Source organism: Orcinus orca, chromosome 8 (assembly GCF_937001465.1).
Source record: "Orcinus orca chromosome 8, mOrcOrc1.1, whole genome shotgun sequence".
NCBI classification, from domain to species: Eukaryota; Metazoa; Chordata; class Mammalia; order Artiodactyla; family Delphinidae; genus Orcinus; species Orcinus orca.
Genome location: NC_064566.1, coordinates 25,364,739 through 25,391,149, shown reverse-complemented (window position 1 = coordinate 25,391,149; position 26,411 = coordinate 25,364,739). Strand labels below are relative to the sequence as shown.

At 39.9% G+C, this 26,411-nt stretch overlaps 1 protein-coding gene across 2 annotated transcripts; it reads left to right on the top strand.

Moving 5' to 3' along the window:
* Nucleotides 1-5,059: 5,059 nt before the first annotated feature.
* Nucleotides 5,060-21,724, top strand: DEPDC7 (DEP domain containing 7). 2 transcript variants are annotated; one of them, XM_049714226.1, is made up of 10 exons: nucleotides 5,087-5,205; nucleotides 7,991-8,093; nucleotides 12,891-13,281; nucleotides 15,116-15,243; nucleotides 16,062-16,251; nucleotides 19,150-19,361; nucleotides 20,445-20,587; nucleotides 20,765-20,890; nucleotides 21,003-21,081; nucleotides 21,402-21,724. In XM_049714226.1, the coding sequence occupies exons 3-10, from the start codon at nucleotides 13,124-13,126 to the stop codon at nucleotides 21,593-21,595; spliced, it is 1,230 nt and encodes a 409-aa protein (XP_049570183.1). In that variant the 5' UTR covers nucleotides 5,087-5,205; nucleotides 7,991-8,093; nucleotides 12,891-13,123; the 3' UTR covers nucleotides 21,596-21,724. The 2 variants fall into 2 exon arrangements, with proteins under 2 accessions (XP_004264022.1, XP_049570183.1); XM_004263974.3 differs by lacking the exon at nucleotides 7,991-8,093 and having other exon boundaries at nucleotides 5,060-5,205.
* Nucleotides 21,725-26,411: the final 4,687 nt, after the last annotated feature.

Here is a 26,411-nt window from a genome sequence, read left to right as displayed (position 1 = left end):
ACCTCTAATTCGGTGGAATAAAGAGTGGCAGAAAGGGAGTTCCCTGGAGGTCCAGTATTTAGGACTTGGCACTTTCACTGCCATGGCCCTGGGTTCAATCCCTGGTCGGTGAACTGGGATCCTGCAAGCCATGTGATGTAGCCAAAGGGGCGCGGGGTGGCAGAAAGAATAAGGTCACAAGACTTTAGGGGAGCAGTCCAACTGAAGGCCACATTTAAAAGGCCTTTGAAAGCCACAGCAGTTGGAAATCCTCAGGGTAAGCACGCCCACACCAAACATAAGCCCGCAGGTGATGTGGTATTTCCCCACCTAGGAGGAAATTGCAATAGGAAAGACACGGAATACAGTCACACAATCTATGTGGAATGGGAGCTGGACCAAATAAAAAGTTAGGAAGCTGACCCTCGTACAGATATTTCACCAAACACAAAAAAGAAACTCTCAGGATGTTGGATTATGGACCTAGTCATGCATATTTACAACAGGAGCTCTCCCACTTAAAGATTGGAGAGGACATACTCAACCACACGACAGTGTGTAATGTGGCGATCCAAGGAGGATCTCCTTCCTTTGTTTTTAAGCAAATGTTAGACTTAAATAGACCTCTTTTCTTTCAAGAATGAAAAAATACTGAAAAAACTCAAAATGGAACCTATGGGACAATATTGCAATGTAAAAGAACTTAATAGCAAGGTGGAGTCTATTTTTTATTCTTTAATTCACCAAGTATTCATTGAATGTCTATTGTGTGCCAAGCACTGTTCTAGGTACTTGGGATATGTTGATGAATCTTAACCACATGGAGATTACACTGGGGGAGAGGGAAGAAACAGACACTAAACATAGATTTTTAGAAGTTAGTACATGTATTAGAAAAGGATAAGAAATTTGGAAAAGAGAAAAAGACCAAGATAAGGAGGGTCTGGATTGCTGAGGGATAAGTATGAGAGATGAGGTCATGACAGCAGTATTTAAATAGGATTGTTAAGGAAGTCCTCATCGAGAAGGTGACGTTTAAACCAAAACTTGAATACAGGAGAGTTAGCTGTGGGTTTATTTGGGAAAAGAGCATTGCAGGCAGAGTGAACAACTGTACAGAGACCCCCTAAGGTAGGAATGTGACTGATGTGTTAATAGAACAGGTAGAAACTAGTGTGGCTGGAATGGAATGATGGGTAGCCTTTGCAGAGGTTTAATCTGTGGCATAATCTTACTTATGGTTTAAGGACTATTCTAGCCGCTCTGTTAAAAGAGACTGAAAAGGGTGGGGCAAAGAGAAAAGCAAGAAGACCAATTAGGAAGCTACTATAGTAACCCAGGTAAGAGGTGGTAGCGATTCAGGCCAGAGTAGTAGGAATGGAGGTATTGGGACATGGTCATATTCTGGAAATATTTTGAAAATAGAGCCAACAGATTTCCTCATGAATTGGGTGGGTGTATAGTGAGAGAAAAGGAGTTAAGGATGACTCCAAGATATTTGGCCTGAGCTATTATAGAGCTGGAGCTGCTATTAACTTAGCTGGAGAAATTTGTGTGGAAGAGATTTTGAGGGGAAAGATCAGGAGTTTGGTTTTGGACATGTTAAGTTTGGGATGCCTACCGGACATCCAAGTGGAGATGTAGAGCTGGCAGTCAGATAAATGAGGCTGCAGTTTTAATGAAATGTTTACAGTAGAGATATGATTTGGGGAGCCTTCAAATGGTTTTTTAAAACACGAGGCTGGCTGAAGGAGTGAATGATAGAGAAGAGGACAAAGCCTGAACTCTGGGACACCTGAACATTATTAGTAGCAGGGAGAAGAGGAGGAATCAGAGGAAGGGAGATGGAGGAATAACAACCAGCGAGACAGGGGAAATATTCAGTGTCATGGGCTGGAAACCAAGTAGTCAGCTTTATAAATTGTGTATCAGATCTTTTCTAGAAAACAGGTTTCAATTCCTTTCTGTTTTCAGTGGCCTCCTCCTCATTTCCCCAACCATTTGGCCATCGAAAACACAAATAGTCCACTACAACAATTTTGGGGAGGGGGAGCCTTGGTTAAGATATGAGCCTAAAGTTTGATTTAGCCAAAATTTGAGGTGAAAATTTAAAAATTACACTTTCCATGTTTTAATAGTGAAAAAATGGCACTAAATTGCTACCTTAATAACAAAGTTTTTTCAAAAACTCCAAAAGATTTTTATTCATTATTTTTTTACATTTCTAGATTTACATTTCTAGTTTCCACTGCTAGAGAAAATGGTAGTGCTGGTTGTTTGTTTGGGGGTGATTTAGTGTGTGTGTGTGTGTGTGTGTGTGTGTGTGTGTGTATGCAGGATTGCACCAGAACAGTTGTTTCCTGCCTCTAAACTGGCTTAGACAAGTTAGACCAAGCGAAGTTTTCCCATATGCTAAACATAATATTGACCTGACACACTTGTTTAATAATCAATAAAAATGATTTTAAAGCACTCTGTTAAAAAAAACTGTGCAAAGATTACTTAGTTGCATGCTGTTTTATAGTAGTTTTATAGAACAGAAAGAAAAAGGCTGCAGGCTGTGCAGCAGTGCACTAGGTTCATCCAGAAAGGGACGAAATTTCCTTTCATGTCATAAACTGATTGTGACACTTCTAGATATGAAAGAGATTTTTAATGTTTTTTTAACTAGAGGCTCCTAAACATTAAATTTGGGGAATTCCCTGCTGGTCCAGTGGTTAGGACTCCACGCTTTCACTGCTGAGGGCGTGGGTTCAAAACGTGGTCGAGGAACTAAGATCCTGCAAGCCCCATGGCGTGGCCAAAACAAAAACAAACAAACAACAACAACAAAATTAAAGTTTTAAAAGCATGAAGCTGATATTTTTAAAAGCTCTGTATTTTAATGAGGATAATCATTACTATATAAGACATATACTATGTGCCCAACACGACAGATACTGAAAGAAATCTGAGAGGTTAAGATATTCTCCCTGCCCTGAACAGTTTTCCAACTTTGCTAGGCGATCAAGAGGTGTGTGCTGAAATAATTAGGTAGTATCAGTACGATGGGGCCATAAAACAGTAATGTATTTGATAAATGTCATGGGTCTGTAGGGAAGGAATATATCAGTGTAATCTGGAAAAATCTGTCCAGAAAAGAAGGTGGGATTTGAATTAGGCCTCCAAGATACATAGAATGCGGACAAGTAAAAGAGAGCATTTCACCAGGTAAGATAGACAAAGACAGCACAAGCTGGTAAAAATTCTTTGAAATGTTATATAAATCATCAAAATAGTCACTGAGGTCACCTGCCTTTTTCAAAAGACCCAATATTAGTGTTTGTCAAGATTTGCTTTCAGAAATAAGATGAGCTTTTTTTTCCCCAAGTAGTGAGGATGGACTTGTGTGTTCATTCAGTTACACAGCATGGGGTAGACTAAAGTTAATTGGCCTACTGAGTACCTGAAACCCGTCCTAAATTGTATCTTATCTCTGAGATACAGTAGTCAACTGAGTAGTCAACTGAGAAATGACAAAGGAAAATTCCTTGAATAGAGGTGCGGTTGGGTTTTACTACCACCAGGGGGAGAGAGCGCATTAAAAAAAAGGACAACCCTGGCAACCGTTTCTAAATCTTAGGAGCAGCAATGGCCCACGTCTAACCCACTAAACTGGGGGCCCTAGGGTCGCAATTTCTTGGTATGTGCTCTTTGAAATAACCACGTTTGTATTCTTCTTAGCATTTTGAAGCAACTACGTGTAGGAGCTTCCTCCAATAAGCTAAGTAATGAACTCCCATTTAAAAATCATTCTGAGGCTTCCCTGGTGGCACAGTGGTTAAGAATCCGCCTGCCAATACAGCGGACACGGGTTCGAGCCCTGGTCCAGGATGATCCCACATGCCATGGAGCAACTAAGCTCATGCGCCACAGCTACTGAGCCTGCGCTCTAGAGCCTGCGCGCCACAAACCCTGAGCCCTTGCGCCACAACTATAGAAGCCCACACGCCTACAGCCCGTGCTCCACAACAAGAAAAGCCACCGCAATGAGAAGCCTGCACACCGTAACAAAGAGTAACCCCCACTCACCACAACTAGAGGAAGCCCACACGCAGCAATGAAGACCCAATGCAGCCAAAAGTAAAATAAATAAAATAAATTTTTAAAAAAAAACATTCTGGTTTAACCTGATCAAGCAGGCATCCTCCTTCTAAGAAGACATTTATTATATGTACCAAAGGTTTAACATGATTGCAAAATCCCCAAATTTGAAAAAAAAAAAAAGAGCGGGGGGTGGTTAAGTATCTGACAATTGAATTATCGGTCTCTTACGCCACTCATCTTTTCAGAGGTACCCCAGCGCTGGATCCCTGGATTCCCTGTTTTCAAATTCCCCTTAACAGCCCCCTTCCCTTCTTTCCTAACTCTGTCCCTACCCACCTGACCCAGAGTTACTTTGGAGGCCGCACCGATTTCCTTGGCAGCCAGCCCCAAGGCCAGCCAGCTGCCCTCCTGACTGTGACCTCTAGACATTGCTCTCCTGAAACAGATAAGGATTTGTTCTTTACAGGTGGGGATGCGTGAAAAACTCGAGGCACTTATCACCGTGACATAATTTTAAGCACTTATGTTCCAGACCCAACAACTAAGATACATGAATTGGTTCGTGTAATCTTCATTAAAAAAATTCCGCGAAGCGGATACTAATACTGCCCTCGCGTCACAGGTGAGGACACAGAAGCCCAAGACAGTTAAACAGCTGGCCGAGCCCCAGACCTAATCCACGGCGGGACGCGCTTTGCACCCAGCTGGTCTGAGCCTGCCGCGCGCATACCTCTGCCTGCGCGTGGGCTGTGCCGACGGCGGGGGTGGGATGCGGCCAGAGAGCGGCCGGCGCGGACTCGCAGGGCGCAGCACCCCGAAATACTTCCCATCTGGCTGTCTCGAAGGCGGGGTCCGCACCTTTTCCTCGCCCGCGGGGCCTCAGGTTACAGTCGGCCCCGGCCTGCACGTGACCGGCGGCGTGCGGCGCGCAGCGGCCGATCACAGGGCGGGGACTGGGCCTGGCGGGAGCCCCGCCCAATCCCGGGCCAGTTAACTGGCGGCCGCTGCGCTGGCGCTCACTTCGCTGCGAGGCGGTCTGGGTCGGCGGTGTCCGCGCGGCTGCGGCCATGGCCACGGTGCGGGAGAAGGCGGCGGCTCTCAACCTGACGGCTTTCCAGAGTCCCGCGCAGAGGCCTCCCAGTAGGTGTCGAGGACCCGGTCTGGGAACGCTGGGGGTCACGGGGCGGGCGGGGGGCGCAGGCTGAGGTTCTCGCGCGGGCGGGTCATCTCGCCAGGTACAGCTAGGTCCGCGGCCGCCTCCGAGAGCTCCGCACAGCTGTGGCCGTTCGGGCCGGCGCCCCCGCCGGTGAGCTGCTGTGCCGGACCCTGGTGCCCTCGCAGCCAGCTTTCTCCTAAGTTACCCGGACTTTAACTTCACCGCGCACTAGTCTGTGCGCCAGCTGCGTGCCGGGCGCTTGCAGTACGTCTCCAGACGTGCTGCACATCATTACTGGTTACTGTCTCAGCCACAAACCTTGACTCCACAATATGGCCAGGGGCCCAGTGCCTCTGTTGCCCAGTTTGTTGCCCAGACTCTTCCTGGGAGTGGTGAGAGGTTTCTGTTACATTAAGTTCTACCGGCAGGAACTTGGCATAAAAGGTATTTATTAGTTACACTTCCTGGATAAGCAGTATTTCAATGAGTAGAAGTTTTTGATTTTCCTTTTCAATGGTTGCATGAGATAAGGAGAAATGAATGATAAGGAGAATGGTGGATTTTGCCAGCTTAATCATGTCCTGGGAGGCAGGTTACTTAGGATGTTAGTATGCTAACATCTTGGTTTCTTTAAATGTCCAAACAATTGAACGGAATCGGATGATCGGTTCTAAAATTCCGATTTTAGCATACCCTACGTCTCAGTTAATAGAGTTAAGGGGTACAGATAATACTTGGCTTTTTTGTTTTCCTTTTAGAGAAGTTACAACTTTCCCCCCTTTCTGTAGCTACAATGTGGGTTGCTGTAGGAATTAGTTCCCTTATTATTAAGCCTTTCATTTGTAAAAGCAAACCAGTGAAACTGTGACTCCTTCCTCAAGATGACAGTGGTCAGTGGATTGACGTGGGACAAATTGGGTGCATCTCAGTGCCCCCAGTTTTCTGTTTAACTTACAATTAGTGATGCTCCTTTTAATCTTCAAAATGCTAATGATAAATTGTGATAGAGAACCACTTTTCATTTGTACTTTTCTAAGAACGATCTTAACATTAATCTTACTCTCCAATTAAAAGGATTCAAATAAGCGCATGATGGCTACATTCAGAATTTCTCCAGTGTTTACAGTGTGAAGAGAAGGGAAATACTTCATCGTTTAGGAATATAAAATCAAATAATATTGGAAACAGTCTTGAGAATTCTTTAGGCTTACTTTCTGGGTGAAAGAAATTGCCAAATTGTATGTGATTGAAAGTCCTGTCTTCTCTAACAGCTGAAATTCCTGTTCTGAGCTTTGGTCATTAGTGAACAGGTGCTTCGTATAAGGGAATATGTATTCAAAATTAAGTAGATGACTCTCAGAGGGAAGAGTTGAAGTGCTGGTCATCGAATTTGAACCCAAGGAAAGGACCACTGTCTTCTGCACACCAGGTGCAGTGGGCAGAGAAGGGCCCACTGTGTTTTCTCGTCTGTTTTGGTTGCTACAGTTGGAACCCTACCTGTTATCCTATGTTCATCCCCCTTCCCACTCTTTAGTTGCCTTGTCACAGTCCTAGCGAGCATGGTAATGGGAGCCTGTGTTCTTGGTTCCCTGCCATTCTCTTTCTGTGTCCTCTGGCAAGCAGCTTTGTATTTTTGTTTCTCTACCTATTAGTAATCCTTCCATAGTTTAAAGGGGCTGTAACAACCAGGGACCTGATTTATGTAGAAGAAATAAAGTCTGTATGCTAACCTTTAGTAAGTAATTTGAAGAAATTTGTCTTTTAATATAGACAAGCAAGAAAGTGGTATGTTATCCTGTTATCCCTTTATACTGTAACCTAATTCTTTGAATTCACCTGGTATCACTTTTCCAGGGAGCTCAAAGTACTTCCCATATGCTATCTCATTAATCTGTATGAATTAAAGCAGGGGCCAGTGCCTACTTTTGTTAATAGTTCTCTAAACATATTCTAAAATTGTTCTTTATTTATTTTACGTAGTTTACCTACAGCCTTCTTTTCAGAGGCAATGTCAGTCTTCAGCATGACATCTCTAATGCTGTGTAAGAGGAAAACAAACTTTGGATTACCAAAACCAATATGCAGTAAAAGTGTTGCAGTATTGATACTGGCGTATAGGAAGTTTCCCCCACTCAGTCACATCTGCCTAGTTTTAACACTCAAAGCACAGCTCTCTACATTTATCTATTTTCGTGACGTTTTGGTTAATGTCCAATAAATGTAGTCCTTTTCCTTTGTCTTAACAATTCTGTGAGTAATGTTTTAAAACCTCTTTTGAAAAAAAATAATTCTTAAGAAAAATTCTCTCAAATCCTAAATGATTTAGGATTTTATATACTTGTTATCTTCTGATGAGTTAAATCTTCTGGTATGTGTTACATTTGCCATCTCACCTGCTAGTGGTCTTTATTTGACTGACTACTGTTCAGCACTGGACCTCATCATCCAAGTGGTATGAATAGGTAAAGGGTAAACTCTTTGAGGGTGGGGACTGTGTCTTCTTAGTTCAAAGAAAGGAAGAGGAAGAAAGAGACCTTCCTTTTTTTAACTTTTTAAATAAACGTAAACATTTTTAGAATAGATTTAGATTTACAAAAAGTCACTAAGTTAGTGCTTAGAGTTCCCATATGCCCTTCACTCAGTTTCCCTTATGATTAACATCTTACATTTAGTGTAATACATTTGTCACAATTAGTGAACCGATATTGATAGTCCATACTTTTACTCAGGTTTCCTTAGTTTTTGCCTAATATCCTTTTTCTGTTCCAGGGTCCCATCCAGGATATTACATTACAGTGAATCCACATGTCCTTCGGCTCTTCTAGATTGAGACAATTTCCCCTTTCGTTTTTATACGTCTGTTAATTGCTGGGTATGTGCCAGCCACTTTACATATATATCTTAGATGACCTTCACAGTAACTGAGAGCAGTGGAATTAACTCTGTTTTGCACCAGAAAAGTTAGGCAGTTTGCCCAAGATTGCATTATTAGTAATGATGGAGCCAAGAATAGAGAACCAAGTTCTCTGGGACTCCAGAACCCACACTCTCGTCTTTTTCTATTCACAGAACCTAGCACTGTGCCTGCTGCATTAACACAAGTTTCCATGTCTAAAGAGTATTCAATTAACCTAGGGTTTCTGAACCTCGGCGCTGCTGACATTTTCTTTGTTGTTGCGGGAGCTGGCCTGTCACTGTAGAATGTTAAGCAGTGTCCCTGGCCCCTCTACCCACTAAACATCTGTAGCATTTCTCCCTCAGCTTATAACAACCAAAAATGGCTCCAGACATTGCCAAATGTCCGGGGAGAGTAAAATCACCCACTAAGAACCACTGTGTTAACCCTTCTTTAAAATATTTTAATAGTTGGCAGTAACCTACAACTAACAAGTATTGAATAATTTGAACCTCTGTGAAGTATAAGGAAATTTGAATGAAATAAGGCACTAGCTCACTGTTTCTTTAAGTTTTGTGCAAAACTGCCTAACGTGAGCTCTCTGAATTCTTTTCTTTTGTGTGTGTTGGGGGTGGGGGCAGTGTAATGTCCAAAATTGAAAATAAAATTGTTACATATTCATTTAGAAGTAGCATGTTTTAGTAACTCTTGTGTGTATGTTTACCTTACAGTGGGATCCAGTTTTATAATGTGTCTATTGATCTTCTAAGGAGTTAATATAATCTCACTGATTGAAATGATTATAGAATTGTTTTCACCCTTAAATTGGTTTTCACAGCAGGGCCATAGTTGATGCTGATTATCCCCTTGTGACTTAATGAGTGAATGTAATTTCTTGATCTGCCTTATGACTTGATTTTTAAGGAATTATTATTATAATAACTTGATTATTTAGTGTACCTTTTTAGAAATAAAGATGATTTTTTTTTTGCGATACGCAGGCCTCTCACTGTTGTGGCCTCTCCCGTTGCGGAGCACAGCCTCCGGACGCGCAGGCTCAGCGGCCATGGCTCACAGGCCCAGCCGCTCCGCGTCATGTGGGATCCTCCCGGACTGGGGCACGAACCCGTGTCCCCTGCATCGGCAGGCAGACTCTCAACCACTGCGCCACCAGGGAATCCCAGTAAAGATGATTATTAGTAGTGTTACAAATACACATAAGTTCAGTATTAGAAGTTTAACTTTTTTATGGCTGGTAAACTTTTTTGGGTAGATTTCAAACACATGCAAAGGATGGGTCTTTGCTTTTGAAAAATGGCTATTGTTTTCACACAGATAAAGAAGAGCCTGCTTGAAAACTGAATGTTAACTAGCCTAGGTTTATACAGTGCTCAAGAGCATGTGTAGTATGTTATAGATCTAGTTTAAAACAGTTTCTGAGCCTCTTGATAGCTTCTCAAAGCTTTTTATTCGACAGGTCAAATTTGTTCCTATGCTTCATTTCTTACATATTTTGTTTGGTGTTCAATGACCATGTCTAAATGGAGAGAGATATAATTTTAGTCTCTAAAGTCCTGCAAATCAGCAGTTTAGACCTGAAACATACCTTGAACATAGTGTTTAGTTCTTGTATCAGTAAATGAAGAAAACAAATTATAAAAGTTAAGTCTGTTTTTCAGGGTTATCGCAGCTAGTCTCTAGACTTTGATCATTAGGTCATGATGCTTTTAGAACATGCTTAACCAAATGTAAACAAAGAAGCATCAAGATGTAGACAGTGATGAATGTTAAAGAATTGTCAAGCTCATATGCAAGTGAAGTTTGAGGACAAGCTGAAGCTTAAATTCTGATTGCTAGACTTACAAAACATTCATTGTATACTTTGGGTCTCTCGAATCCTGTTTAGAAGTCACAATAATTCATCTTCCTGGGCCATGGTCAGCGATACCAATGTTCATTTCAGCTCTTAGATGATGATCAATAAGAAGTTTCAAACCAGCATGTGGGGGATCTATGTTCAACTGGTGAAGTCAGCATTAAAAAAACAGGTTATCCTGGTGTGGGTTTTGGCACATTTACTCGTCAAGTCCAGGGTAGATTATGTATTAAAATATCTGTACGAACATGAGTTAGTTTGGGTCTACGCGTGGTGATGCTTAAGGGGAAATATCCCAGGATATTTGCAACCAGGATGCAATGGTTGGGAATTAATGGTCAGTGAGAACAGAGGGGACCTGAAAGGGCTGAATTATATTATGCCTGGAGAACTCTGGAAACATTGTATGGCTCACAGGTGCCTACTATCCTGCTCTAACCTGTTCTTTAATCTTTTATACTTTGTTATCCAACCTGCAAGACTTCCTGATTTTCCATATTTAAACAGCAAGTTAATATGGGGAAATATATTCTTTATTTCTTAATTCCTCTGTGAAGATTAGCCTTTTTCACATCATTGAGGCTCTCACCCCCATCAGTTGTCTTATTGATCTCAAATTAATAACTAAGTCAGCCTTATCTTTTAGGGTTTTTATGCTAACTTACTTGTAGCTCAACTGTTATGATTTATGTGTTTCATCTTTAGTATTATTACTAGCCCAGAAGTCTGTTTTGTTGGTACTTAATAGGCAATCTGAGCTCTACAAGTTTGAACCTTGCTTATTTTCCTTTCCTGTGTACTATGGATAGTATATATCATAGAAATATGATAACTATCTTATTTTAGGAGTAATGACTACTAAGTGTTTTTAAATAGCTTGGTTAAGGATTCAAAAATCTTAAAGTTGTTTTTTTGTTTGTTTCTTTAATCTCATTGGCTCACTTAAAGCTGTTTCAGTTAATCCAAGTCTTCAGTGAAAGGTTAATGCTAAAACTATCTAACTTTTTTTTTTCAAAGCTTTTTTTTAAAAAAATTATTTAATTTATTTATTTTTGGCTGCACTGTGTGTTTGTGGCTTCGCGTGGGCTTTTTCTAGTTGCGGCGAGCGGGGGCTACTCTTCGTTGCAGTGCGCGGGCTTCTCATTGCGGTGGCTTCTCTTGTTGTGGAGCATGGGCTCTAGGCACAAGGGCTTCAGTAGTTGTGGTGCATGGTGTTAGTTGCTCTGCGGCATATGGGATCTTCCCGGATTAGGGCTCGAACCCATGTCCTCTGCATTGGCAGGGGGATTCTTAACTACTGCACCACCAGGGAAGCCCTGCTGACTTACTTTTTTTTTTTTTTTTTTTTTTTTTGTGGTACGTGGGCCACTCACTGTTGTGGCCTCTCCCGTTGCGGAGCACAGGCTCTGGACGTGCAGGCTCAGCGGCCATGGCTCACGGGCCCAGCCGCTCCGCGGCATGTGGGATCTTCCCGGACCAGGGTACGAACCCGTATCCCCTGCGTCGGCAGGCAGACTCTCAACCACTGCGCCACCAGGGAAGCCCTGACTTACTTTTAATATATTTATATTTAAGTACTAATAAAAGCTAGTATATATTTACTACCTGTAAAACTGAGGGGGAAAAAAATACTGAGGGTAAGTTTGTTTAATTCACTGAGCCTCAATTTCTTCAAAATAGGATTATTAATAACTATTTTAGAGAAGTTTATCAGTTTATTAAATGAGAGAAGGCAGAGTCATATTGTAAGTCCTCAAATGTTAGCTACTATTAATAATATAATGAAGATTTGAAAAAAGACTAAAGAACAGACATTAAGTTCATTTAAATCTCAGCTATAATCTCTGGTATGTTAGGAAGTTAAGAATATTAAATGCTAATCCTCCTTTTATTTAGTCATAGTGGCTGGAAACAGTACAGCTACTCCTAGTTCTGGATACCAGGGGAATGACCTGGACATATTTTGAGATTCCATCCAGTGCATGATTCTGGCTCTACTCAGTAGAGACTAAATATAGTACCAGTAATAAGTCTAGTTTCAGCTTGATTTATCTAGTTGAGTCTCCATAATTCAGTTCTTAAAACTGCTCACATATTTGGAAAACTAGCATCAATTACTTCCTTTTTTGTTTAGTAATGAATTATGAAGTATCTGGAATTTTTTTTTTTTTTTTTTTTTTTTGCGGTACGCGGGCCTCTCACTGTTGCGGCCTCTCCCACTGCGGAGCACAGGCTCCGGACGCACAGGCTCAGCAGCCATGGCTCACGGGCCCAGCCGCTCCGCGGCATGTGGGATCTTCCCGGACTGGGGCACGAACCCGTGTCCCCTGCATCGGCAGGCGGACTCTCAACCACTGCGCCACCAGGGAAGCCCTGGAATTTTAAAATATAATTTTGATAATTAAAAACAATCTTGCTGGGACTTCCCTGGAGATCCCATGAGATCACCATGTCAAAGAGGTCTTTTCTGACCTCCTATCTAAAACACCATTCTCTTTCTTACCTGGCTTTATTTTTCTTCTTGGCACTGATCTAACATATACATAGTGTCTGTATCTTCCCACAAAGAATAAGTCTATAAGAACAGGGACTTTATTTTGCCCACTCTTGTATCCTAGCACATAGAACAGTGTTTAGCATATAGTAGGCACTACATTTTTTTTTTTTGCGGTACGCGGGCCTCTCACTGTTGTGGCCTCTCCCGTCGCGGAGCACAGGCTCCGGACACGCAGGCTCAGCACTACATTTTTTTAATGAGTTGCTACTAATAATTTCATATTTCAATAATAAGCTGCCCTCATAATTGTTTCTTATTAATAACTTTGGAGATTTGCTTAAGGATTGCTTAGACCTTATTGCAAATGAGTGCGGTAACTCTGTGATTTTTCCCATTCCAGGTTTCAGTGTAGCCCAGAAGCCATTTGGAGCCACATACGTATGGAGCAGCATTATAAACACTCTTCAAACACAAGTGGAGGTGAAAAAACGAAGGCATCATTTAAAAAGACACAATGACTGTTTTGTTGGTTCGGAAGCTGTGGATGTCATTTTTTCTCACCTAATTCAGAATAAATACTTTGGTGATGTAGATATTCCTCGGGCCAAAGTGGTGAGAGTGTGTCAAGCACTTATGGACTACAAAGTATTTGAAGCAGTTCCGACCAAAGTTTTTGGAAAAGACAAAAAACCTACATTTGAAGATAGTAGTTGCAGCCTTTATAGATTCACAACGATACCTAACCAAGACAGTCAATTAGGCAAAGAGAACAAACTGTTTTCACCTTCCAGGTTAGTCTATGTTAGATTTTCATTTAATATTGGCAGGGGAAGCTGCCTCTTTAGTGCAGTAGGTAGCGTGTCTCATAATATTGGCAGGGGGGATATTGGCAGGATTTTGTCTACTTTTTTTTGTTTGTTTGTTTTTTGTTTTTTGTTTTTGTGTTACGCGGGCCTCTCACTACTGTGGCCTCTCCCGTTGCGGGGCACAGGCTCCGGATGCGCAGGCTCAGCGGCCATGGCTCACGGGCCCAGCCGCTCCACAGCATGTGGGATCTTCCCGGACGGGGGAATGAACCCGTGTCCCCTGCATTGGCAGGCGGACTCTCAACCACCGTGCCACCAGGGAAGCCCTTGTCTACTTTTTAATGAGATGCTGACTGTCTGTTATTTTTGGAACAGTAAATTAGGCTAAAATCTGGGTCTGTGGGTAAATTTGATAAAGTAGAGCAAACTTTTGTTTATTTGGTATCTCCTAGAATTCTCGTTTGTTCATATATTTAGCAGAAACCATCAACAAACTTTGATTTTTCTGCTTCAGGTTACAATTACAGTATAAATAAATGTTAGAGAGTTTATACCCAAAGTGGTATGAGAACAGGAGAGGTGAAGACAAGCAGGTGGGTTGTCGCTAGAATCCAGAAAATAGCAGATGTGAAATATGAAAGGAGCCAGTATGCAGAAAGTTTCATAGGACATTTTAAGGAGTTTGCGCGTGATCACACAGATGTTGGGGAGGCCACAGAAAGATGTTAAGCATGATGAGATTGTATTTTAAGCAGCTATATGGACAGCCTAATGGGGAGAGGAATCTTGGAATATTGTGGTCTACAGATTAGGGGGAAGTAGGCAGCAGTGGTGGAGAAGCAGGAGTCATTTAAAGGGAGCCTGGGGGACAGAAATTGTAGAACCCAGTGATTGAAATGGGTGTAGGTGATAAGTGCATAGCTAACTTAGTTATTTGTCATGAGATAAAACTTCTCCCTTTTATTCCCCTCAGCTAAGCTTTGAAAAGGTGACCACGTAATTGAAGCTCTTACAATTCAGATCTGACCCAAAGTCAGAGTTTTAGTGTATTGACTTTCAAATGTTTTTTTAAACTCTAAAACATGATAAAATTTACCTCTCTCTATATAAGAAGGAAGTAGGAGAATAAGGTAGGGCACAGTCAGTACTTTCCAAATGTAGGTCCACGTGCTTTATCTGAAACCTTTGGGAACAAACGCGTTTAGGAATTTGGAACTTTGGAGATTTTAGAAAGGTCATTATGTACATATATCATTTACTAGATCACACTCTGAGAGGGATCTGGGATAGCATCTGGTAATCAAACACATTAGTATTTCTGCAGTGAAAATATTCACACTAACTGGGATAGATAAAGGCTGTGATAGTCTCAGAACAGGTTTTGTCACTATATGAATTCTGAATAAACTTTAAGTTTTACAAAGCTTTTTGGGTTTCAGAATTATGAATAAGACATTATAGTTCTGTATTTGAGCACTATCTACCAGAGAATGCCCCAGAAAGAGAGATAACTAATAAAAACAGTAAGCATAATGAAGTTTGACTGTGTTTGATTATGTTTTAAAATTGGCGACTAACGTTTTAGTCATTGAATTACTTAAATCTAAATGCTCAAAGGAGAATTTATGTAGAGTGTGTATATTCAGGCTTGAGAAAGAAGGTGGGATGTTTTTGTATTTCATTCTACTCTTAGAATTTGTATTTGTTATGTTTTTGCTCTGAAATACATAAACTTTCTAGAAACTCTTAGCTCTCAGATTCAAAAATATTTCTGTAGGCTTACTAGTAAACAGGAATTTATGAAATAAATTCATTTTAGGTATGCAGATGCATTATTTAAGTCCTCTGATATCAAATCTGCAAGTTTAGAGGATCTGTGGGAAAATCTGAGTTTAAAGCCTGCCGAATCCCCTCACGTAAATATCTCTGCAAACTTGTCTCCACAAGGTAAGCTAAAGATGATACAGGAAGAAATAGAAGACTAACTTCAAATAAAGTTATTTAAATTTTTTCAATCTTAACCTTTATTAGAATTTAGATATTCAGAGCATAAAGAAAGAGCACACTGTGTATTAAAGCTGTTTATATTAAGTTTTAACAGAGGTCTATTATCTTTAACAAATAGATCAGTGTTGCAATTCTGGAACACTGACTTTTGTCCTATCAGCTGGCAGAGATTCAAATCTGAAATGTTTTACATGCAGATTTTAAAAAATTTATTTGAAATCTGCTCTCAGATATATCTTTCCCTAAAATTTTATTAGGTTAAATAAAAATTTGAGAATTATATTAAAACATTAACAGGGTTATATGTTCTTCCTTGTCTGTGGCAATGGAATGTGGTTTTAATGACTGATTTCCACCTTCCCTCCCCCATCCCATTTGTGGAAACCCTGAGCGGAATAATCTGCAGCCAATGGTTTCAAACCAGTTTTCAGATTGAATGAATCATTCTTTCTTCCAAGGTCCTTATTAACATGTTATATGACTTGATCTCTTATCAAGCCATATTGCTTTTTACAGTACAAAAATGAAAAGAATTCCTGTTGTCCAAAGTCTGTTCTCCTACACTTTAAACAAATCTTGAATTGTTTTACTTTGTTATAAGAAACTACTTCATAAAATTGACTCTCTCTCTTCTTCTTCTTTTTTTTTTTTTCTTTTGCCACAAGTTTATTAGCTTAGACCTGCCTAGGCAGATATTGTGGTGAGCAATGTAGTAACTATTAATCGTTACCTTTCCCCTTGTTATTTTCCCTGTGCAGTTGTTAATGAAGTATGGCAAGAAGAAACAGTTGGGCGTCTGCTACAACTTATAGACCTTCCACTCCTTGACTCCCTCCTCAAACGGCAAGAGGTGGTACCTAAAGTTACTCAACCTAAGAGGCAGCCTGACTTGGTCAGCAACAGGAACTATCTGGATCGAGGGATTCTCAAGGCTTACAGTGAATCTCAGTATGTGGAAATACATATAATAATTTGAGTGTGTTTATAGGAAGATATTAGTTTTAAGATAATCTTTTGACTTCTTCTGTCCATACAATCAGATATGCTTTGTCAATTGATATTATCAGTATTGGGAAAAATGAACAAAATTACCTTGGTCAAAATTACCGAGATTTAAATGTCATTATTTTTCATTTTTGTTTTCACATATATCTCACTTGCACATCAAGTGAAGAAAATTATTATGTTCCATCTTCTTTGTTAAAATGTAGGGCTGTCTGCTCTCTTAAAGCTGTCTGGTCTTCAAACGGACCTGGAACAAAATGAACAGATTTGTCAAATTCTTAGACTCCTTTGACTGTATATGCTTTTATAGTCTTCTAGAATGTGTATTAAATATGTGTTTTTCGAAATTGAGTTATTTGTAGTGAGGTGGATGGCCCTAGAGACTGTCACACAGAGTGAAGTAAGTCAGAAAGAGAAAAACAAACACCATATGCTAACACATATATCTGGAATCTAAAAAGAAAAAAAAATGGTTCTGATGAACCTAGGAGCAGGACAGGAATAAAGACGCAGATGTAGAGAATGGACCTGAGGACAAGGGGAGGGGGAAGGGTAAGCTGGGACAATGTGAGAGACTGGCATGGACATATATACAGTACCAAATGTAAAATAGATAGCTAGTGGGAAGCAGCCGCTTAGCACAGGGAGATCAGCTCAGTGCTTTGTGACCACCTAGAGGCGTGGGATAAGGAGGGTGGGAGGGAGATGTAAGAGGGAGGGGATATGGGGATGTATGTATGCATATAGCTGATTGACTTTGTTATACTGCAGAAACTAACACAACATTATAAAGCAATTATAGTCCAATAAAGATGTTTAAAAAAAAGAATATATACTTATCCCATATGTATTATTATAAGTTAAGCATATATATATATTTATTGCATCACCAACTTCCTGGTTGTTGTGATAAAAATCTATTATTTTATATTGAGTTTACTATACTTTTCATACATGAGTCCTCTTTTAAGAATTAGTTCTGCCATTATATTTAGTTTTACAACCATATTAAAAATAACGATTAAAAACAACTAAGTATGTTTTTAAATTAACTAGTTTTATTAAAGAAACATCATGAAATAACTCTTGCTCTCACCTCTGACTACACTCTCCTGATTAAAAATTTGAAGGCTTAACTCCAGGTGCTAAGGGAATTATGATTTCATTTTTCCTTAAGGAGGAGTTCTATATTCCTTATAACCTTGAAACTCTTCCCCTAAGTAAAATTATTAAATGTTAAAATCTTGTATTTTCTAGTTTATTTAATTTTTAGTGATTTTTGCCTTAGCAGATAGTGTTCCAGTAGTTAGGAAGATGCAAATGTTTGAAAGGAATACAACTTATATTTTTACTATACTTTACCATTTCTGCATTCTAATGAATTATTAATAAACAATTGAATGTCAAAAGGTACCTTAAACCCTTATGTGAAAAAATTAATCCCAACATACTACTTGTTGAACTCTATATAAAGAGGAAGCTTATTATTCTACAAGAATTTAAATTACATTTCTACAATCTAAAGTAACATGTGAAAAAAATTTATGATTACCTTAAATTTTAAGTACAGAATCAGAAATTGACCTTAAAGTTCATCTATCTACATCTTATGATGAAGCTGATGACTAGAGGAAATGACATGACCTGGGTGGTGGCAGAATTAATTGTCCTGAGTCCACAGCAGTGGAGGACATGATTTTTTTTAAAACTATATATATTAACAAATTGAATATTAAAAGTTAGTCATTCTGCAGATAAATGGATAAAGAAGATGTGGCACATATATGCAATGGAATATTACTCAGCCATAAAAAGAAACAAAATTGAGTTATTTGTAGCGAGGTGAATGGACCTAGAGACTGTCATACAGAGTGAAGTAAGTCAGAAATTGAAAAACAAATACTGTATACTAACACATATATATGGAATCTAAAAAAAAAAAAAAGGTTCTGAAGAACCTAAGGGCAAGACAGGAATAAAGATGCAGACGTAGAGAATGGACTTGAGGACACAGGGAGGGGAAAGCGTAAGCTGGGACGAAGAGAGTGGCATGGACATATATACACTACCAAATGTAAAATAGATATAGCTAGTGGGAAGCAGCCGCATAGCTCAGGGAGATCAGCTCGGTGCTTTGTGACCACCTAGAGAGATGGGATAGGGAGGGTGGGAGGGAGACGCAAGAAGGAGGAGATATGGGGATATATGTATACGTATAGCTGATTCACTTTGTTATACAGCAGAAACTAACACACCATTGTAAAGCAATTATACTCCAATAAAGACATTAAAAAAAAAACTTAGTCATTCTGTTCCTTGAAATGTAGCAATTTTCTTAAGTTACCCAACTGGCATTTTATTAGAAATGGTAATTAATAGTTAATTATTTTGAAACCGTACCTTATCTTCCTGTATTCTCTTCTAGTCAAAGTCAGAGATGATAGATCATACACAGAGCTTTGAAGTAAGCAATACTATATTAGAAAAATGCTGGTCTAAGAGTCAGATCTGGGATCTAGCCCTACCTGGGACCCTGAGCAAGCAACTTAGAGTTTCTGGACCTCCATAGTAAATTTAAGGAGCAGAGTTTGAATTTTGATGTCTTTCTCAGGTCTATATTGTAGTGGATGGATTCTGTTTTCACTTAAAAAAAACATATTAAACCCAACTTTTTATCTGTGATTCATGATCTAACTATATATTAAAAAGAATTACACATCTCTTTATCTAGGTGTTTAGAGATTTATTCTGGTAGGAAACTTGAAATAGCTAGTAAATTAGGTACTGAGTGTATGTTGGTTATCCTTTGCTTTTTAAAATAATAATTATTTTCTCCCATAGGGAAGATGAGTGGCTTTCTTCAGCAATTGACTGCTTGGAATACCTTCCAGACCAGATGGTTGTAGACATAAGCAGAAACTTTCCTGAGCAACCAGATAGAACAGACTTAGTGAAAGAACTTCTGTTTGATGCCATTAGCAAATATTACAGTAGTAGGGAACCTCTGTTAAATCACCTATCTGATGTTCATAATGGAATTGCAGAACTCCTAGGTAAGTAAGATGTTACTGGATACAAGAATTTTTCTTTTGGAGGGAACAGGAAAACGTTACTTGTCCTCAAAATTAACCACAATGGTACTACTTCAAGCGGAGAGTGGATCTGGATTAATCCATGGAAAGTGTGTTTTTTCCAAAACTTCCAGGCCTCATTTGGAAAGAGGCTTTAATAAGCTCTGAAGTTATTCAGGGACTTCTGGTTGCTACAGGAGAATGCTGCTCTCATTCACTGGAAGCTTAATAAGCATAGAGTAGCAGTTCTCTTTTTCAGAAAGTGTTATCAGCACTATCACCATTCCCCCTTCATTCTCTTCACAATGGCAGACACTCTGCTTTGTCTCTGTACCAGTGAGCCAGACTGTTCCATATGGCTTGTTGAAAACAAGTTGCAGGTTTCAGAGAATCCTTTATTTTTCTCAGGTAGAGTTGGATACATCAGTACTGTATACAAAGTGTACCCTTGAAATGTAGTGAATTATTGGAAAACATAGACTGAGAATTTATTTACAAACCAAGTTAGATTTAACATCTTAAGATTTGTGTACAACAAGGACTTAGGACTGGCCAATTTGAGTATAGGCTTTTTTTTTTAAATTAATTATTTATTTTTGGCTGTGTTGGGTCTCCGTTGCTGCGTGCGGGCTTTCTCTAGTTGAGGCAAGCAGGGGCTACTCTTCCTTGAGGTGCATGGGCTTCATATTGCGGTGGCTTCTCTTGTTGCAGAGCATGGGCTCTAGGCACGCGGGCTTCAGTAGTTGTGGCATGTGGGCTCAGCAGTTGTGGCGCACAGGTTTAGTTGCTCTGTGGTATGCGAGATCTTCCCGGACCAGGGATTGAACCTGTGTCCGCTGCATTGGCAGGTGGATTCTTAACCACTGTGCCACCAGGGAAGTCCCAAGTATAGGCTTTCTTGATGGTATTGGTCATTCATTGTAATTCCTAGTCTTTTTGTTTTGCTTTTGAACATCATTTTGGATAAGTTTACTGATTAGCATAAGCTCTAACTTGAATTTTGTTCCCTTTGATATAGTCGTGTCCGGTCAAAATTAAAATCATTTTTTTTTCTTTTGGCTGAAGTGAATGGGAAGACTGAAATAGCATTAGAAGCTACTCAGCTCTTTCTAAAGCTTTTGGATTCCCAAAATAGAGAAGAATTTAGAAGACTACTGTATTTCATGGCTGTTGCAGCACATCCTTCTGAATTGAAATTACAGAAAGAAGTAAGTCTTTTGTCTAAATGTTAATTGTATTCAGTATCTGTAATATTTATAGGACATATCCGTCATCAGCATCAATTATGCTGAAATGGATAGTAGCTATTAATATTTAACATTCCCTTTTATATTACAATTCTTAAAAATATATACCGTTGGGTGTGTGTTGTTTTATTTTTATAGAGTGACAACCGAATGGTGGTGAAAAGGATATTCTCAAAAGCTATTGTTGACAATAAAAATTTATCCAAAGGCAAAACTGATCTTCTGGTACTCTTTTTAATGGATCATCAAAAAGATGTTTTTAAGGTAAAACTCTGAAAGTAGTTAAGTTGATCTTATGTAATAGATCACTAGATTAAAATGCATTTGAATAATGTTCCATGTTCCTTCTTTTTTTTTTTTTTTTTTTTTTTTTAAGATTCCTGGAACTCTACATAAAATTGTCAGTGTTAAGCTCATGGACATTCAGAAGGGGAGAGATCCAAACAGAGACACAGGTAATCTGAGAAATACTACTTCCATGTCTCACGAGGATAAACTCCTGGTGTTTATTTGAAAGTGTTTTGCTGTAAGTAGTTGTACTTTAATTTCAACTAGACTCTAATCAATCTCCTCAGAGCCATCCAGACTTAGCTGAGAGCCTCCTTATGTCAAAAAGCAACTTGACAGGGTTCGAAAGTCAGCAGTGCTTAGCATCTTTACATGCATTTTACAAAATGGGGAAAAATATATATAACTATAAAAGTGTTGCTTGATTTTTCTAGTTAAGTCTGAGGAATAGATTCATTAACTGAACTTTTTACTTTTAAACTTTAAGGATATATTTATTGCCAGAGAATTGATCAAAGTGATTATTCTGACCATACAAGGAAGACAACCAAGGATGAGCTAATGAATTTACTAAAAAATATTGATGAGGATTCAAAACTTTCTGCCAAAGAGAAGAAAAAATTGCTAGGTCAGTTCTATAAGTGTCACCCAGACATCTTTATTGAGTATTTTGGGGACTGAGTGTTCCAGTGTCTGTATATAACTTGTGTATTTTAAGAATAAATTATGTATCCTAAAGATCCAATCACATTGTAATATTGGATGTTCTTCTAGATATGAAACTGTACTTAATAAAACTTTTTTGTATAACTTTTTGTGTCTGAAACTGAGTATTAGATGGTGTATTGCTGTTAAGTATTGACCTCTTTTAGGTGGGTTGATTTATAATTATTGTGCACGACACTTAATAGAACATCCTAGGAATTTAAATGATATGACATTGCAGTGTTTATATAAGAAAGTATTAAACAGTAAGGAAGTCTGTAATTACAAGTTAATAGGAGTATGGTTTGTACCTTGAAAGGTATACTTCTTAAAGATACAAGATAGAAACTTAGGCTATGCTACAGTGAATTTGTCAATTACCATAAACTGTAGACAAGTAAAAATTGAGCTGTCCTAATGCTTTTGAAAACTTCAACATCTTTTAAAGCTTATTGTGGAAAATTTCAAACATATAAATATGGGGAGAACAGAATAATGAACTCTCATGTACTCATCATCCAGTTTCAACAGTTGTCAACCCATGGCCAATCTTGTTTAATCTATTCTGTGCTCCCACCTCAGCAAATTTCATATATCCTATCACTTCATCTATAAAGTTTCAGTATGTATAGCTAAAAGATAAGGACATTAAAAACATAACCACAGGGACCTCCCTGGTGGCTCACTGGTTAAGAATCCGCCTGCTAATGCAGGGGACATGGGTTCGAGCCCTGGTCCAGGAAGATCCCACATGCTGCGGAGCAACTAAGCCCATGCGCCACAACTACTGAGCCTGCACTCTGAAGCCCGTGAGCTACAACTACTGAGCCCATGTGCCACAACTACTGAAGCCCGTACACATAGAGCCCGTGCTCCACAACAAGAGAAGCCACCGCAATAAGAAGGCTGCACACCGCAATGAAGAGTAGCTCCTGCTCACTGCAGCTAGAGAAAGCCTGCACACAGCAACAAAAACCCAACGCAGACAAAAATAAAAAATTAAATTTAAAAAAACATAACCACAGTGTCATTACACACAAAGCCACAGTTCCTTAATATCATCAAAATGCATTCAGTGTTCACATTTTCTGATCTCAAATGATTTTGACAGTTTATTCAAATAGGGATCTAAACAAAGTTCATAAAGTGCAATTGGTTAATGTGCTTCTTAAATCTTTAGAGGTTTTTCTCTTTATACCTCCTTCCTTCTCCTTTTCTCTCTTTCTGTCATTGAATAAACCTGGTCATCTGTTCTTGAGTTTCCCACAGTCTGGATTTAGCTGATTGCAAGCCTGTACTATCCTTTATCATGTTCCTCTGTGTCCTTCATTTCTTGTAAATTAGAGCTAAACTCTTCAACTTTTTATCCAAGTTAATGATTACTTTGGAACTACTGCACTGTCAAGATATACTTGGCAAATAGACGTGCAATATAATACTTTTATAATACAATTTTAAATTGTGCATCTTCACAAAAGTAGAACCAAAAGATTAAAGTGAGGCTGAGGGCTTCCCTGGTGGCGCAGTGGTTAAGAGTCCACCTGCCAGTGCAGGGGACACAGGTTCGAGCCCTGGTCTGGGAAGATCCCACATGCTGCAGAGCAAAGAAGCCCGTGCTCCACAACTACTGAGCCTGCACTCTAGAGCCCGTGAGCCACAACTACTGAGCCCGCGTGCCACAGCTACTGAAGACCGCACGCCTAGAGCCCATGCTCCACAACGAGAAGCCACTACAATGAGAAGCTTGCACACTGCAACAAAGAGTAGCCCCCGCTCGCTGCAACTGGAGAAAGCCCACGTGCAGCAATGAAGACCCAACACAGCCAAAAATAAATTTTTAAAACTTAAAAAAATATGTAGGAATTATGACCAAAGAAAAAATAATATAATGAGGCTGAACTTTAAATTTAGACTTTTAATGAGAGGTAGGGAAAACTAAAATGATGTACCAATATGCTAGCATGTCAATCTTTTGTAAGATATAACTGATACTGACTAGTCTTTAAATGGGATAAAGTTGAGGACATATCTATAGTATAAAATACCAATTCTCCTAATAAAGCAGGGAATAACTATGTCAGGTGGGTTTTTTGTGGTGTGTATTTTGCTTTGTTGCATAGGCAAGAAAGGAAGGCAGCTCTCTACAATGAAGTGAAAGAGAAGATACTTCATAATTCAGGGGTGAGGAAGTTTTTAGAAAGAAACTACTGAAAGTGTGGTGAGACCATAGTTGATAAAAACTGTGTGTACTACGTGATTTGCAACCTTTATTTTGCACTTCATGGAATAACATGATTATTTGGCAACAAAACTAAAACCTCTCCTTCAGGGGAAGGCAGCACTGCCTAGTTATATTCATGGTCCTAGAAGAAGTGGCCTTCTAATAGAATGTTAATTTCATGGAAAATCTAGTAAAACCACAGTTTACCTCAAACTTCATCAGCACAAAGTTTTAAGAAAAATTGGTCATGTTTATGGCAATTATCGTCAAAGTTTTAAACTACAGGTCTGGTGCTACCCTGAATGCCTTAGACAACCCTCTTATATCACTAGAACTGTCAATCATCATTTGCTGCTTGCCCTCATTCACTAATCCATGATGTCCTCTTGGAAAGCCATCCCCACTTAAAACACCTGATGCCTAGGTGACTAAGGGCTTCCCCACCACTCTAGTTGAGTAGCCCAGGGCTAAGAACTGATCCAAGGACAGCCTACCTGGAGGCTAATGAGACTGTGCACAAAAATCAGCTTGGCCAATCAAATTCTGTATAGAAAGGTCTAAATTTTGAAAGAGGAACGACTGAAAAATAAAGAAGCTAGTCTGTAGTGTAGAGAGGAGTGAAGCCAACTCCAGCAAGGAGTAGAGATGTGATGAAAGAGATCCTGTGTGTCCTGGGGAGATGATAGAGTAGTAATAATCTAGAGCAGCAGCCAGCTTGCTTCTTCCAAACCCTAGGTAGCCCGTCAGTGAAATCCCTTTACCTTGAGGTAATTTGAATTTCCAGTTCTTGTAGCCAAAAAGCAAACTGGAACATGTGCCAATGTTTTTAAGATTTAAAAGAAACAATTCAAAATATATCAAAAGATTACAAGTGAGCCATCCAAGTCAAATCAGTGGTTTTGGTGGTGTTGCAGCATCTTCTCTACATGTGAAAATTGTTTATACTCATCCTTCAAGGAAGGTAGGGGGACTCTCACTGGGGGCATGGAGGTGGGGGTAGATCTCTCTAGGAAGGTGGTTTTAGCCTGGCTGCCTCTTAGAATCACCTGGGAAGCTTAAAAATTCTTGCCTGGCATCACCACTCACCCCACCCCCTGAGCTTCAGATGATAGCTTTAGAACCACTGCTCCCCAGGAGATTCTGAGGTGGAGTCAGGGTTGAGAACCACTCATCTAGAGACTATGGTATATTCGTCTAGACTCAGAAGCGAGAACTGAATGTTTTCTGCCTAAACCTCAGTTCCAGTTAACTGAGTGTCTTAACGTTTTTCCCCCCTCTAAAGTGAATGCTCATCTGAGAACTGTGTGTGTTTAAGAGAAAAATTCTTACTTTAATGTGTTAGTGAATGGTTTGAGGTTGCTGGATTGCCATCAGTCTTCAATACTTTAGGAGTAACTTTCCACGTGTGATCAATTTAGATGTAGCGTTTTAAAAAAAATAAATTTATTAATTTATTATTGGCTGCATTGGGTCTTTGTTTCTTCGCCCCTTGGAGGGAGGGGGGCTGGGGGGACTACTTTACATTGCGGTTGTGCGAGCTTCTCGTTGCGGTGGCTTCTCTTGCTTCGGCGTACGGGCTCTAGGCGCGCGAGCATTCAGAAGTTGTGGCTCCCGGGCTCTAGAGCGTAGGGTCAGTAGTTGTGGCACGCAGGTTTAGTTGCCCCCCAGCATGTGAAATCTTCCCCAACCAGGGAGTGAACCCGTGTCCCTGCATTGGCAGGCGGATTCTTAACCACTGCGCCACCAGGGAAGCTCCAGGTGTAGTGTTTGAAAGCACTAATTCCACTCCATCTTGTTTTGTTCTAGTTACTTAAATTTAGCAGGTTTTATAGGCTGCAGGTAGGAGACTTGATTGTTACCTTCATTTTAAGGCATATATGTTTGATGCTCAGTCTTAAAGCATTTTACTAACGAACAGTTAAGAGCCACGTAGCTTTTACTTTTTAAGATTAGGCCCCAAAACTATTTCTATTCGTTTAGCTTACTATCTTACTACTACAGGCTGAGAAAAGCATGGTTTTCTAGTTATCCAGCGCCGCGATAGCCACGGCCCGGGTACCTGGGACAAAAGGAAAGGAGGCTCCAGAACAAGCTTAACATGGGATGTTTCCTTTCTAGAACGCAGACGGCACATAAAATGCTGAGTGCTCACTGTGTTTCTCAACTGTCTAAACCGAGCTGAACCCTCATGGGACGTGTTTGCCCCCTCACCTTCCATCTTTTCAGGGCTAAAGTCTCGCTCTTCCTGTCGACAAAGTGTAGCAGCCACTTAGATAAAAGAGATGACCCAAACCAAACCGAATCTGTGCCATTAAAATGAGACTTGGCTATCAAGGTGGTGGGCTTGCCTTTTTTCTAACAGCCAAAATGAGGGGAGGGGAATGAACTATACGCTGCTACAAAACGTGATGTAATATTTAAATTTGAAAACCAGGGCGGGGAAAGCTTTGCAGGTAAACTGCCAACCCTTTTCCGTTATTTGACTGGCTCCGCGACCCCCCTCCCGCCGCCCGCCTTTCCGTACGGAAACATGGCGCCGCCCTCTGTGGCGTGGGGGTGCCTCCCGGCTCC